This window comes from Chenopodium album, chromosome 24, assembly GCF_948465745.1.
Source record: "Chenopodium album chromosome 24, dcCheAlbu1.1, whole genome shotgun sequence".
Classification (NCBI taxonomy): Eukaryota; Viridiplantae; Streptophyta; class Magnoliopsida; order Caryophyllales; family Amaranthaceae; genus Chenopodium; species Chenopodium album.
Genome location: NC_137857.1, coordinates 3,907,768 through 3,922,142, shown reverse-complemented (window position 1 = coordinate 3,922,142; position 14,375 = coordinate 3,907,768). Strand labels below are relative to the sequence as shown.

At 38.0% G+C, this 14,375-nt stretch overlaps 3 protein-coding genes and 1 pseudogene across 3 annotated transcripts; 3 read left to right on the top strand and 1 right to left on the bottom strand.

Moving 5' to 3' along the window:
• The first annotated feature begins 857 nt into the window (after positions 1–857).
• On the top strand, positions 858–1,474 carry LOC145612775 (F-box protein CPR1-like). Its single transcript, XM_081668065.1, has 2 exons — positions 858–1,006; positions 1,093–1,474. Exons 1-2 carry the CDS (start codon positions 858–860, stop codon positions 1,472–1,474), a joined length of 531 nt encoding a protein of 176 aa, XP_081524191.1.
• A 154-nt stretch (positions 1,475–1,628) lies between these two features.
• LOC145612773 (uncharacterized) lies at positions 1,629–6,036 on the top strand. Its single transcript, XM_081668064.1, has 6 exons — positions 1,629–2,213; positions 2,493–2,897; positions 3,003–3,216; positions 3,870–4,475; positions 4,619–4,908; positions 5,005–6,036. The coding sequence occupies exons 1-6, from the start codon at positions 1,629–1,631 to the stop codon at positions 6,034–6,036; spliced, it is 3,132 nt and encodes a 1,043-aa protein (XP_081524190.1).
• Positions 6,037–7,549: 1,513 nt separating this feature from the next.
• Positions 7,550–8,584, top strand: LOC145612771 (F-box protein CPR1-like). Its single transcript, XM_081668063.1, has one exon. The coding sequence runs from the start codon at positions 7,550–7,552 to the stop codon at positions 8,582–8,584; it is 1,035 nt and encodes a 344-aa protein (XP_081524189.1).
• A 1,289-nt stretch (positions 8,585–9,873) lies between these two features.
• LOC145612177 (F-box protein CPR1-like) lies at positions 9,874–11,833 on the bottom strand (annotated as a pseudogene).
• Positions 11,834–14,375: the final 2,542 nt, after the last annotated feature.

The window sequence follows — 14,375 nt, the reverse complement described above, 5'->3', positions numbered from 1 at the left end:
GTCTTTTGCCTATGCGCTTTTTTTAATATACTCGTTCTGTTTAAAATGTTAGTCTCATTTATAATTTTTAACTATTAAAAATTATGGGGAATTAGTCATATGAGATTTAATTTTATTCGTCTCGATAAGTATATTATTAAAATCAAACTTTTATGATATATGCTAGGGAGAGATTAAAGATATTTGCGATAAAAAATTTTCATGCATATATTGGTTTTTTTTTTTTTTTTTTTGAGAGAAGATCAGATAATTATTAGTTTTTTTAAAATAATTTAAATTTTAATTATTCACTATTCGTTGTTAATACCTATATGTCAAAATTATTAAATCTTATTCGTCACTTGCTTAGGTGGCGAGTAAATTTTTTAATTCTAAAATAAATTATTAATCTAATTTTTCATTGGACAAAATAATACCTAATCTTATGTGGCGCGCCGAATGCTCTCGAAAAATGCCTACTTTATTTATATATGCTCTCGAAAAATGCCTACTTTATTTATATATATTAGATTAGATTAGATTAGATTCATATATTAACCTAAAGATATAAACTCTAATCATCCATCATCAATTGATCGATGGCCTCCCTTCCCATAGATATATTAGAATCAGAAATACTCATTAGATTACCAAGCAAATCCCTTTGTCGATTTAAGTGTGTTTCAAAATCGTTTAAAACCCGAATTTCAAGTCATGAATTCAAAACCCTTTACCTTCACCATCGTTCACTCCAATCCAACAATCTATTCATTCAAGTCTATGGCAAAAAAGGTCTCCACGCATTGGACTTAACATCTTCTACCTCTTCTACCGTCAAACTCCCTTTCCATATCAAAATAACTGCGAGTAGGTGGACCATGGACGACGACTATAGCTGGGTAGGATGTTGTAACGGCTTACATTGTGTTACAAAAAGCGACAATATATCCGTAGATTATGTAGTGTTCAATCCATCTGATGGAAGTTACAATGAAACATCCTTTTGCTTTCAAGAAATTCCAATGATGTAACTCACGATTACAAGATTGTTATGTTCAAACTAGCTCACAAAAATAATTATACTTCCTACAATTGGAAAATATATGTTTATAGTTTGAAAGCCGATTCTTGGAGAAACACCGGCATTAAACTAAGAGATATATTTACGTATCTGGATCCGGCTGTTGTTATTGACAACCATCTATTACACATTGTTCTCTATTATAAAGACAAGATCGAGATTGGTTGTTTTGATATTAGGACTGAACGATGGAGCGTACTTAAAGTACCCGACTCCATCAAACCTGTTGTTAAACGAAAGTTTGGAGTTTTCGATGGTTGCTTGTATTTACTCACCCGGGTTTATCCAAGTGGGTGTGATTTGTGGGTCTTGAAAGAGTACGGAGTGAAAGAGTCATGGACGAAGATTCTCGACAATTGTAGTGCTTTTCAACTCGACGTCTTGTTGAGCCCGTATATAATTTATTGTATTTAGTTATGGGCTAAGTTTAAGGCCCTTGCTTAGGTTGTGTATATATACCACATTAACAATCAATACAAACACGAGAATACACATTCTTGACATGGTATTAGGCCTAACCTAAAATTAAAACCCTTGCTTTCTCTCTTCTCTTGCTCACGCATCAACCATGGAAGACGGGAAGCTTGATCCTTCATCTCCTTTCTATCTCGGTGCTGGGGATCAACCGGGAAACCTCATCACTCACGTGATTTTGAAAGGCGACAACTACTTGGCTTGGTCGAGGGCAATCACGTTGTCTCTTCGATCTCGTCGAAAATTTGGATTCGTTGATGGTACAATCACGAAACCCCCAGAAAAGAAGAAGTTCTTGGATTGGGAGACGGTTAATTCAATGATCGTCTCGTGGATTTTGAGGTCTATGGAACCTAAATTAGCGGCATCACTGCCTTATTTTGAAGAAGCAAAACTCTTGTGGACTTACTTGGAGCAACGGTTTTGCGTTTCTAATGGACCAAGGTTGCAACAACTACGGTCGAAAATTACTGATTGTCGACAAACTGGTAGTATGTCGATTGAGGAATATTACACTACTTTGATGTGCTTGTTTGATGATCTCACGAGACTCAAACCCTTACATGGCTGTGAATGTGGGCTTTGTACTTGCAATGTTGCGGGTAAATTCGCAAAAGACAGGGAGGAGGAAGTGCTGCATCAATTTCTAATTGGCGTGGATGACTCGAAGTATGCGGCTGTGCGAACCAATTTGTTATCGCAGCAGCCTCCAATTGACTTGACTCGTGCTTATCAAGCACTGCTTCAAGAAGAATAATCACGGGGCATTGCTCAAGGCAGAGCACAAACCGAGGCAGCAAGGGATGCTCATGCTTTTGCTGTCTCTTCTGGGCGTTCGAAGGGACCCGATCGTCGAGATAAATCCAAGCTATTTTGCTCGCATTGCAAGAAAACAGGGCACGATGTGGAGGGCTGATTTGTTCTTCATGGGTATCCTGACTGGTGGCATGAACTCAAGCGTGGGAAGGGGTCTGCTCGTTCTTCTTCCACACCTACTGCTGTTGTTTCTTCTAACACGGCTTCCGGGAAGGGGTCTGCTCGTGCCAATGCTGTGACAGGGGTTGTTGCTTCGACAGGGGCAGCCTCTGGCAGTAGGGATAATCTTTCCCTACAAGATCTCAAACCCGAGGACATTCGGGTTTTACTTAATATGGCTTCTCTTCAACAAGACCGTATGCAAGGTGAGTGTTTGTCTTCTTGGATTATTGATACAGGGGCATCGCATCATGTTACCGGAAATGAACATTGCTTGGTGGATGTTCGTTTGATTTCTCCTTCTCCCTTGGGACTTCCGAATGGGGAACAAGCTATGGCCTTGAAGGAGGGTCGAGTACTTTTGGCAGACACTATAACATTGGAGCATGTCTTATTTGTTCCCAATTTACAATGCAATTTAATATCGGTGACTAAATTGATTGATCAATCAAACTGTTTTGTACGATTCACTGATTCTTTGTGTGCTATACAGGACCAACGTTCGGGGAGCCTGATTGGAGCCGGTGAACGGAGGGACGGACTCTACTTTTTTCGGCGTATTCCTACAGTATGTGCGGTTCAAGCTCCTGCGGTGTCAGAATTTGAGTTGTGGCATAGAAGACTTGGGCATCCGTCGGATAGAGTGGTTAAGTTGATTCCACCTCTTCGTAGTAGTTCTGCAAATAAATTTTTGAATAAAGTTTGTGGTGTGTGTCCTCAAGCCAAACAACATAGGGATAGTTTTCCAAATAGTGATAGCAAAGCTACTCGTATCTTTGAATTAATTCATTGTGATTTATGGGGGTCGTATAAAACTCCCTCTACTTGTGGTGCACATTATTTTTTGACTTTGGTTGATGATTATTCTAGAGGTGTTTGGGTTTATTTATTAAATAATAAAACCGAGGTTTATTCCGCATTTTGTTCTTTCTTTGCTATGATTGATCGTCAATTTGGTGTGTCTGTGAAATTGGTGAGAAGTGACAATGGCACTGAGTTCAATTGTATGGTTCCGTACTTTAGGGAACATGGCATTTTATTTCAAACATCTTGTGTTGGGACACCCCAACAAAATGGTCGTGTAAACGCAAACATCAACATATTTTGAATGTGGGACGTGCGTTAATGTTTCAAGGGAATTTGCCTATTGGTTTTTGGGGGGAGTGCATTCTTGGGGCGGTTTATTTGATTAATCGTACTCCTTCTCGTTTGCTACAAAACAAAACACCATATGAGATTTTATTTGACAAAGAACCTAGCTTTGATGAGTTACGTGTTTTTAGCTCCCTTTGCTTTGCACATAATCAAAAATCCAAGGGGGATAAGTTTGCTCCTAGAAGTCGGCGGTGTGTGTTTTTAGGATATCCTCATGGTAAAAAGGGTTGGAGATTATACGACCTTGAAACGGGTGAGATTTTTGTGTCCCGTGATGTGAAGTTCTTTGAGAACGAATTTCCTTTTGCTTGTGACAACGACTTGAATGTTGGCTCCGAAACTAATTTTGTCAAGGAAAATTCGAATGCGGATAGTGTGGGAGTAGACCTTGATTTTTTGGATGACTTGGAAGCGGTTTTAGAGGTGAGTGAAGCAAGCCGTGACACAGATCATCAGACCACTGCCGAGGTCAGGACAGGGACTACTGCTGCTAGCAGTACAGTCCACAACCCACCTGTGGCAGGTGGCACTGGCAGCAGCCAGGCTGTGGCTGGCTCTGCTGGTCTGGACAGCAACGCTGCTGCTGGCAGCAGTCTTGGGCAGCAGCCAGACGCTGCTAGCAGCAGCCTTCAGCACCAAGCAGAAGCTGCTGGCCGTGGCAGCAGTCTTGCGCAGCAGACAGCAGCTTTGTGCAGCAAGCAGAAGCTGCTGGCAGCGGCCTTGGGCAGGGGGCAGGGGCTACTAGCAGCGGGGGTGGCTCATCGTCACTTGACATTGATCGTGGGGGTCGTGTGCGACGTCCACCGGGTTGGCATAAAGATTATGTGGCACATACTATACAAGCAACGAGTCCTCCTAGTTCACCTACTCCAAGCTCCTCAGGTACTCCTTATCCTATAGCACACTATGTGAATTGTGATAATTTTTCCACACGACATCGTATATTTCTTGCAGCTGTACTTGCAGGCACTGAGCCCCGTAATTTCAAAGAGGCTATGAAAGATGCAGGGTGGAGAGAGGCAATGCAAAAAGAAATTGCAGCATTGGAAGACAATCAGACTTGGGTAATGGAATCGTTACCTCCAGGGAAAAAGGCCTTAGGGTGCAGATGGGTTTATAAAATCAAGTATCATTCTGATGGCACTGTTGAACGATTAAAAGCTCGTCTAGTCATATTTGGTAATCATCAGGTTGAAGGCATTGACTATAATGAGACGTTCGCTCCCGTGGCTAAAATGGTCACGGTTCGGACTTTCTTAGCTGTAGCTGCTGCGAAGAATTGGGAATTGCATCAAATGGATGTCCACAATGCATTTCTCCACGGTGATCTTGATGAGGAGGTATACATGAAACCACCTCCCGGGTTCCATGGTAGCAAACCAGGAATGGTATTTCGTCTTCAAAAGTCGCTCTATGGTCTTCGACAGGCACCCCGTTGTTGGTTTGCCAAACTAGCCGGTTCACTCAAAAGGTATGGCTTCAAACAGTCGTACTCTGATTATTCTCTATTTACTCTTAATCAAGGGAATGTCCATCTTAGTGTTCTGGTGTATGTTGATGATTTGTTGATTTCTGGCAACTCTACTTCTGCGATTTCTGCTTTTAAGGCATATTTGAGTGATTGCTTTCATATGAAGGATTTGGGGGTGTTGAAATATTTTCTGGGTATTGAGGTTGCTCGTAGTCCGGAAGGCATATTTTTGTGCCAACGGAAATATACTCTTGATATTATTGCAGAGTCTGGTTTATTAGGGGCACGCCCGGCAGGTACTCCGATTGAGCAAAATCATACTCTGGCGAAATCAGCGGCACCTTTTATTGATGACCCCGAGATGTATCGGCGTCTTGTTGGACGTTTGATCTATTTGTCTTTCACAAGACCTGATTTGGCATACACAGTTCATATTCTGTCCCAATTTATGCACCAGCCCCGTCATGATCATTGGGAGGCCGCTCTTCGAACGGTACGCTACTTGAAGGGTTGTCCAGGTCAGGGACTTTTATTGCGCACAGATTGTGATTTACAGTTGACAGGTTGGTGTGACGCGGATTGGGCTAGTTGCCCTCTTACGAGACGATCGATTACAGGTTATTTGGTGTTTCTTGGAAATTCTCCTATTTCTTGGAAGACTAAGAAGCAGGATACTGTTGCTAAATCTTCTGCAGAATCTGAGTACCGTACAATGTCTAAGGCCACTGATGAGTTGAAATGGTTGAAGGCTCTTCTTGACAGCTTAGGAGTTTCGCATCCGCAGGCGATGAGTATATTGCGCAGAATCCGGTCTTTCATGAGCGCACTAAGCACATTGAGGTTGATTGTCATTATGTTCGTGATGCTATTCAGGAGGGGATTATTAGACCTTCATATGTGAAGACGACTGATCAACTAGCGGACATCTTCACAAAAGCATTAAGCAAGCACCAATTTTTGTATTTACTTGGCAAGTTGGGCATTTGTGATTTGCATGCTCCAACTTGAGGGGGGGTGTTGAGCCCGTATATAATTTATTGTATTTAGTTATGGGCTAAGTTTAAGGCCCTTGCTTAGGTTGTGTATATATACCACATTAACAATCAATACAAACACGAGAATACACATTCTTGACACGTCTATACACCACTTGGTTATTCTAGAGGATCGAGAGAGGAGATGTTGGTTTGGGACATGGGTAAATCTAACCTCGTCTCATACAACGTTAGATATAAAACAACAAAAATAACTAGTATTGATGGAGTTGCTGGTCAATCATTAGCATACTTCGCTAACAAAACCCTTGTTAGCGTTCCCGGTCTTAAGCAAGCTATAAGGGCAGATCTTGGGGTATACAAGTAGGAAAGAATTTTGATTTCTAATAGAGATTACTAGACTACTAGTTACCTATTTGATTATTTATTTGCTTAAGCTGTAAACTGAATTCATTTTTTTCTGCTGGTTCATGTTATCATACATGTATGTCTATTGAGTATTGAACTATTGACTGTTGTCAAGCTTTGAGTAAGCCACTCGAGGTTTGCGATTGGCTTACCCTAATCACAAAGACAAAATCAAAAACATATGTAGCTGAAACATAATTTGAGCTTGGCTACTCTAATAATGGATAAATGATTTATTGATATTTACACAATAGGTCTCAATTCTAATTTCATATCAAATTGATTTTTTATGCTATCAATGCTATATTGTTATACCCAATGCACCTAGTGCAGGATTTAATATAAGGGTCTCAAGTCTCAACACAAACATAAAGAAAAAAATCTATGGAGCGTCCAAAAGTCACATAGGAACTTTAGCCGTCTTTCTACATGTAGGTGTGAGTGTGTGACTTTTATAAATTATTGTACTTTATTGATTTTTTAAAATTATTATTAAACATAGGTAATTAATTTTCCCTCATCATATAATAATAACTAATATATAAAGCTAAACTTTTAGCCAGGTCACGAGACAGCGACACTTGACATTCCAACTTTTCGCCAAGTGTCGCGCCACCTTGGACAAATTTAGATAGGCTTCATAAGATTAAAAAGTTAAGAATTCCATTTTCAATTAAATTAAGATAGAATTTTACAATAAGATTGTTAGTTTAGAGTTTTATTTTCAATAAAATACCAAATATTAAACTTATAATTAGGCCACAAGATAACATTTAGCATTTCAATTTTTTGTCAAGTGTTGTATTACGTTGGATAGATTTAGATAAACTTTGTAGCATAAAAGTTAATTTAGAGTTCTACTGGGCATCGCAAGGGCAAAAATAAAAATAAAATAAAATAAATAAAAAGTATATATAAATAAAAAAATCCTTTTACTTTAACCAAAAGATATAAACCCTAATCACATTGTCAATTCCTTAGCAGAAAAACTCTAAAAAACAACATTGATCAATGGCCAACATTCCCATAGACGTATTAGAATCAGAAAGACTCACTAGATTACCAATTAAATCACTTTGTCGATTTAAGTGTGTTTCAAAATCTTTCAAAACCCGAATTTCAAGTCACAAATTCAGAACCCTTCATCTCCGTCGTTCACTCGAATCGAACTATCTCTTCCTTCAACTCTATGGCAAACAAGGTCTCTACGCATTGGACTTGGCATATTCTGACTATTCTACAGTCAAAGTTTCTAGTTATATCAAAATATGTAATGGTAAATTCATCGGCGAAAACTACAGTTGGGTAGGATGCTGTAATGGCTTACATTGTGTTGCAAAGAGCCAGACATCAGTCTATGTAGTGTTCAATCCAATTACTGGAAGTTATAATGAAGTATCCTTTCCTGATATAAGTGGCCGAGGCCAGGAACTACCAACAATAATATCTGGATTTGGGTACGACGATGTAAATAATGATTACAAGATTGTCATGTTCAAACAAGTTTTCGATACAGGTTCAAGGTACTGGCAAATATATGTTTACAGCTTGAATGCCAATTCTTGGAGATACACCGGCATTAAACTAAGAGATTTAAGTATGAATCTTGACCCGGCTGTTGTTATTGACAACCATCTATTACACTTAATTTTCTCTTCTGAAAACATGACGAGGATTGGTTGTTTTGATATTCGTACTGAACAATGGAGCGTACTAGAGGTACCTGACTCCATCAAACGTGATATCTATCGATGCCTACCCAGGCTTGGAGTTTTCGATGGTTGCTTGTATTCACTCTCCATATTGGGTATAAGAGAGAGTGAACTATGGGTCATGAAAGAGTATGGACTGCAAGAGTCATGGATGAAGTTGCTTAGTGATTTTAAATTCGAAGACTTTACACCACTCGGTCATTCCAAGGGATCGAGAGAGGAGATGTTAGTTTGGGACATGGATAAATCTAACCTCATCTCATACAACGTTAGATATAATAAAACAGCAAAAATAACTAATATTGATCAATTGATGGAACGGGTCAATCATTAGCATTCCCGGTGGTAAGCAAGCTACAATGGCAGATCTAGGGAAATATAAGTAAGAATTTCCTAATTTTGCTTTCTATTTATTTATTTATTTCATTATTTGATTAAGCTTGTAAACTTGATTCAATTTTTTTTGCTGGTTCATGTATGTCTATTAACTATTGTCAAGCTTTGATTAAGCCACTCGAGTTTTGCGATTAGCTTACCTTAATCACAAAGATAAAATTGAAAATAAATGTAGCTGGAGCGTAACTGAGCATGGCTACTTCAATAAATAGATAAATAATGATAAACACAAGAACCCAAACATAAGAACCCAAACATTAGATTGATTTTGAGGAAAAAAAACAGAAGTTTATGATTGAATTTCAGAGGAAACGATGCAGGGGAATCTGTAGGCATTCAATTCAATCTAATAGCATGCTCAAGCAACAAAGCTGAAAAAAAAAAAAATTAAAACGTGACAGTACTGCGAAAAACATCAATAAATACTGTATTATCTAGTCCGGAGTAACACATACATTTTCCTCCCCCTCTTCTTTCAGCTTATTTGTATTATGTTCACAAGATATAGGAATAAGGGAACACATGAAGTGTTTTTCAACCCAGCAAGACGGCCATGGTAACCACCAGCAGGCACCAGGGAACCTACTTTATTACCATCATGCACCTAATGCAGGATTTAATATAAGGCTCTAAGCACATACAGAACCACATTTATACTGAAAAGAAAGATCTATAGCGCATCCAAGAGTTTCAGCTCACATCAAAACATGTATAAGGCTTCCTTATGCATATGGAAACTCTTCTGAATCTACCCACAGGTCTATAAAAGGCATGATAGATTGATAGCCATAAAATAGTTATAGATATGACTTGAAATTGCAGATTCAGCTATAAGTCAGACTAGATGATATGAAGCTACGTTACAGTCTCAGTTAGGATAGTATGAAAACTTCGGAAGGCAGCCTCAACATATACAAGTAAGACACAGGAGTAAGGATGAAATATGGAGAGGTATCTAATAGCTCCTTATATGTCCTGCTTCTTCTAAATTTTCACAGAACACAATTTGTGCTATATGGAGCCAAACTAGCATGAAATACTAACTATGAATGTGACAGTGTTGTATCTATCATATTGAGAGTATATAGACTCATACCAAGAAAAACTTCCCCTGTTTCATGGTGAACACGAGAGTGGATCTGTAGATGGACTCGTACCATAAGGAACAAAGGTAAGATATGTAAGTTGACAGCAGACATACGTAAGAATCATTATTCACACTGAGGTAAAACGATCTAAACATTTTTTTTCATTCCAAGAGAGAAGCTCCTCAATCTTTAGTGAAGATTTAGGAGTATTAATAGTCTACTACACATCACAACCAGAAGTTCTCAACCAAACTACAGAAATAATGAAGTTTCAGAACAAAAGAAAGCATAAAAGATAATAAAAAGAGGCAATCAAACAAGATCTTATGCATCAGGATCCATCTAACCTCAGAAGCAACTCAGCTAGCTATGACAGAAACATGATGATTCTGCTCCAAATTAACAACAAACTACTACTCCACTAGATAAGCACCCTATGAAATAAGAAGATATCACTCACTCTTTTGCCTCATTCGCCGAATAATGATCATTGCTATCCTCATCGCAATAGGGACGAGGCTTTCAACACAAAGGCTGATATCAGGAAGCTTAAGGCTGTTGGGAATAGTAGGAGCAGCTTTGATAGTTTTTTCCCTTAGATTATAGCAGCAAAGGCCACCCTCATTTTCTCTTCTCAAAAGAACTTGTTCTCCTCCTTCAGAACAAGCAAGTGGAGCACTCAACAAAGGTCCGACAATGCTGGCCTCGGTGATATTAAACAATTTAGTCCAAGACTCTTCAACACCATACTCTTTCATGACCCAAACATAGACATTATCGAACTCAGGGCAAATGCGAGTCACTAAGCATAAGCATTTGTCTACAACCCCTAAAACAACGAAATCATCAGGTGTATAGCCATAACTAGACCACGAATCATCATCAGAGCTATAACCCTTTTTCCCTGATCCAGTCAAATCAGGCAATGCCATATAATCAGTCCATTCTACGGACGAGAGATTAAACCCTCTGACCTGAGGCTTTCTCTCAGGACAATTCCAGAACATCCAATGAACTACATTGTTGCTAATCACTGCACCAGGGCTATCCCACATCATCTTATCATAAATACAACCTAAAATATGATGTATATACCATTGATTCGCTCTCAAGCTATAAATCCTAACTTCCCTGAATATATAACCAAAGTTGCATCTATGACCACTCCCATCACCATCATCACCGCCACCAATATCACCACCACCGCTATCGATACCACCATCATCACCACCACTACCACCACCATTATCATCACCACCGCTATCGATACCACCATCATCACCACCACTACCACCACCATTATCACCACCACCGCTATCGATACCACCATCAGCACCACCACTACCACCACCATTATCACCACCACCGCTATCGATACCACCATCATCACCACCACTACCACCACCATTATCACCACCACCGCTATTGATACCACCATCAGCACCACCACTACCACCACCATTATCACCACCACCGCTATCGATACCACCATCATCACCACCACTACCTCCACCATTATCATCACCACTACCACCACCACAACCGCAACCATCCTCACAGTCAGACTCATCAGGATGAAAATAGTCAGCAATAGTCACAATTTTATAATCATCCAACTCAAAAACATACCCAAAACCAAAATTGATATTAATAAAATCCGGAGCCAATTCTTCATTATGAGGGGGATGAGGAAGTATGATATGGGTATTAGTAGATGGGTTTCATAACATAATCTCAAACAATTGAGGATTATCAACATTTCTACAACTCAAAGCTACTAATCCATTACAAGACCCAGAAATCGAAAACTCGTAGCCAGAAAATGAAGTGGGTAGATCAAACCTGGAGTAAGTAGTAGCATTAGGTGAAGGGTCGAGCTCGGAGTTGAGCTTTAATGGCGTCGATTCCAAGTGACTGCCATAGTTGAGGATGAGGAGACGATTGTTGGAGGAGAGAGATTGAGCAAGGTAACGTTTGAAGAAATGGGGGGTTTTGAGTAGGGAATTCCAATCTTTGGAAACGCATTTGAAACGAGCTAGTGATTTTGCAGGTAATCGGGTAAGAATGGAGGTGATTAACTCCATTGGAAGAGACGCCATTGTTGTGGGTTTAGTGAGAAGCAGAGCAAAAAAAAATAGGAAAATGCCAAAAACAATTGTCTGAGAATTAGTTTTGTGAATTGGATGTATTTGTAGTTTTGTACACACACCTGAATTTTGGGCTTGGTTATTTGGGAGTTGGACTTAATTTGGAGTACTACACAAGTCACAAAACTCACAATTGCATATATTTTTTTTTTTTTTTTATGTTGAACATTTTATAGAGGCATGGATGGTAATGGTACCTGGATCGAGTGGATGTTGGCTAATTTAGTTATGTCGTATTCCGTTCATGATAAATTTATATTTTCTTTAGAGTCGTTTTAAAAGGAAAGATGTATGCCCTTGCTTTTAATCTCGATTAGTTTTGTCACTTGAATTTGTTGTACTAGAGTGTAGCCGTGCTCATGCACGGGATATCTATATTATAATTGCAGAGACACTTTTCACCAAAATCCTCCAAAACCCAAATGATCAACTCTCATGCATTTAAGGGTTTTTTTTTTTTTTTTATAATTTTTTTTATTTTTTTTAAATAAAAATAACTACCTATCCAACAACTTTATTTTTATTTATTTTTAATCATTTTTTTTTAAAAAAAAAAACAATAACTACCCATCTAATATTTCCTTTTTGTTTTTTTTGAAGAAAGTACTACTAACATTTAACTTTGTGTTTTATTTTATTTTATTTTTTTATTATGTTTTTTATTTTATTTTTATTTTTGTACGTAGTATAATATATGACATGCATTAGCACGAATATACAGTTCCTTTATCAACAATTCACTATAGTACTCTAAATCCCAAACCCTTCAATTATATGCATTTTTTTAGGCACTACCTTCTAAACAATTTCCACTTCTCTTATCATCAAAAAAAAAAAAGTGCAACACGTTTTTGCACAATTGGCCTCACCGAATAACTATTTGCAACAGATTAAATTATATAACTCTTAGAGCAAGACATGCACTAACCAATATGACACTAACCGACTAACCCGAGTAACCCCTATAATACTAAATGGGTAACCTCTATAAATTTGACAAAGTAAACCCCATAATATCTAGCTACATTGCGTTGCCACCGACATAAAACAGTAAGACCCTGTTTTTTGAGCTTCTAAGCAAAGTAGGGAATATCATATGCAGAGCAGGTGTCAGCACGACAGAACAAGTGTCAACACATTGTTAATACAATTATTAATATTCACTAGAGCAAAGCTAAACAATGTTCAACAGAACCGACCAGTCCAAAAGCGACAATTACAGCTCAAGTCTAAATTACAACATTAAATCCAACTTTCCACATTTTAAATATATTTTTTTATACATCCCGTGCATTTTGCACGGGTACACTCTAATATCTAATATATAATTTAAGAGTCGATTCAATGAGGTTGCAACAAATCCCCAACCCTGCTTTCTCATTCAATCCCGCCAAAACATCTAATCCCTCCAACAATCCCATAATTTAAATTTTTTTAAAAAAACATAGATTATCACCCTAAAAAATAGCACGTACTCTATAACAGTTTGTTCATGTCACTCTCTTATTCTCTCATTCAAAAAAAAGGGTAACTGAAAAAAAATACTCCAACCATCTCCATTTTATCAAGTATTGGTGCGTCATCAGCCACGGTTCCTTCTTAGCTTCTTTCAAAATATGGTGATTTCTGAATTGAATGTCCTTTATGTATTCTTGCCCTGTTGAAACCGCCATCCTAGAAACCCTTGAAGCTTTGAATCGCTAGGTATCATCAGTTCATCATCACTCTTGAAACATTCAAATTCATGATTTGCTTAATTAATCTTAATTTTAACTTGGTGTTTTTGTTGAATGGATGGCAATAGATTCGTGTTATAGTGGGAAATCGTTGACAATGAATGATATGTTTGATAGAATTGAGGTAATATGCATGTTATCTATTTTATTTATCAGGAACCAATTTTGTTGAATTTATTTGAAATTGCTATTTTTTTTTAAATTACTAATTTTTAATGATAATAGTTGAAGTTGAGCCGATATACTTCCCAATTTTAATTCCTGTATCTGTCAGAAATCGTTATCATGAGAATATAACCTCAATTTGTGGATAGTTTGACACTTTGCTCTTCAACATCCAATATCAATTGGGTCGTTTTTTTTTTTAGTCCTCTATTCTCTCTCCTTTTATTCCATGGCTTCTGATTTCATGTCCTCTATTTTGGGTGCTGCCATGTTGTTAGGTGGGGAGATGGGTCTGGGGGTTGTTATAAGGGATGAATTGAAAGAAGGGTACACGGGGTTTGGTGATTTCTTTTTCTTCAACGGTTTGAGGTGAAAGGTGATATTTTTCCTCTTAATATATAATTTGAATTGTGTAATTGATTTTTGAATTTGTGGGTTTTTCTGGGATGTGGTTGAATTTGAGTTTCTGCAAATTTGATTTCCAGTTTTTTTTAGCATGTTTTGATATTTGAAATGGGCACTTTTAAATTTGAAAAGAGATAAATTTATAAAAATAGAATTGGGGTTTTTTAGCAGATTAAATGGGAAATATA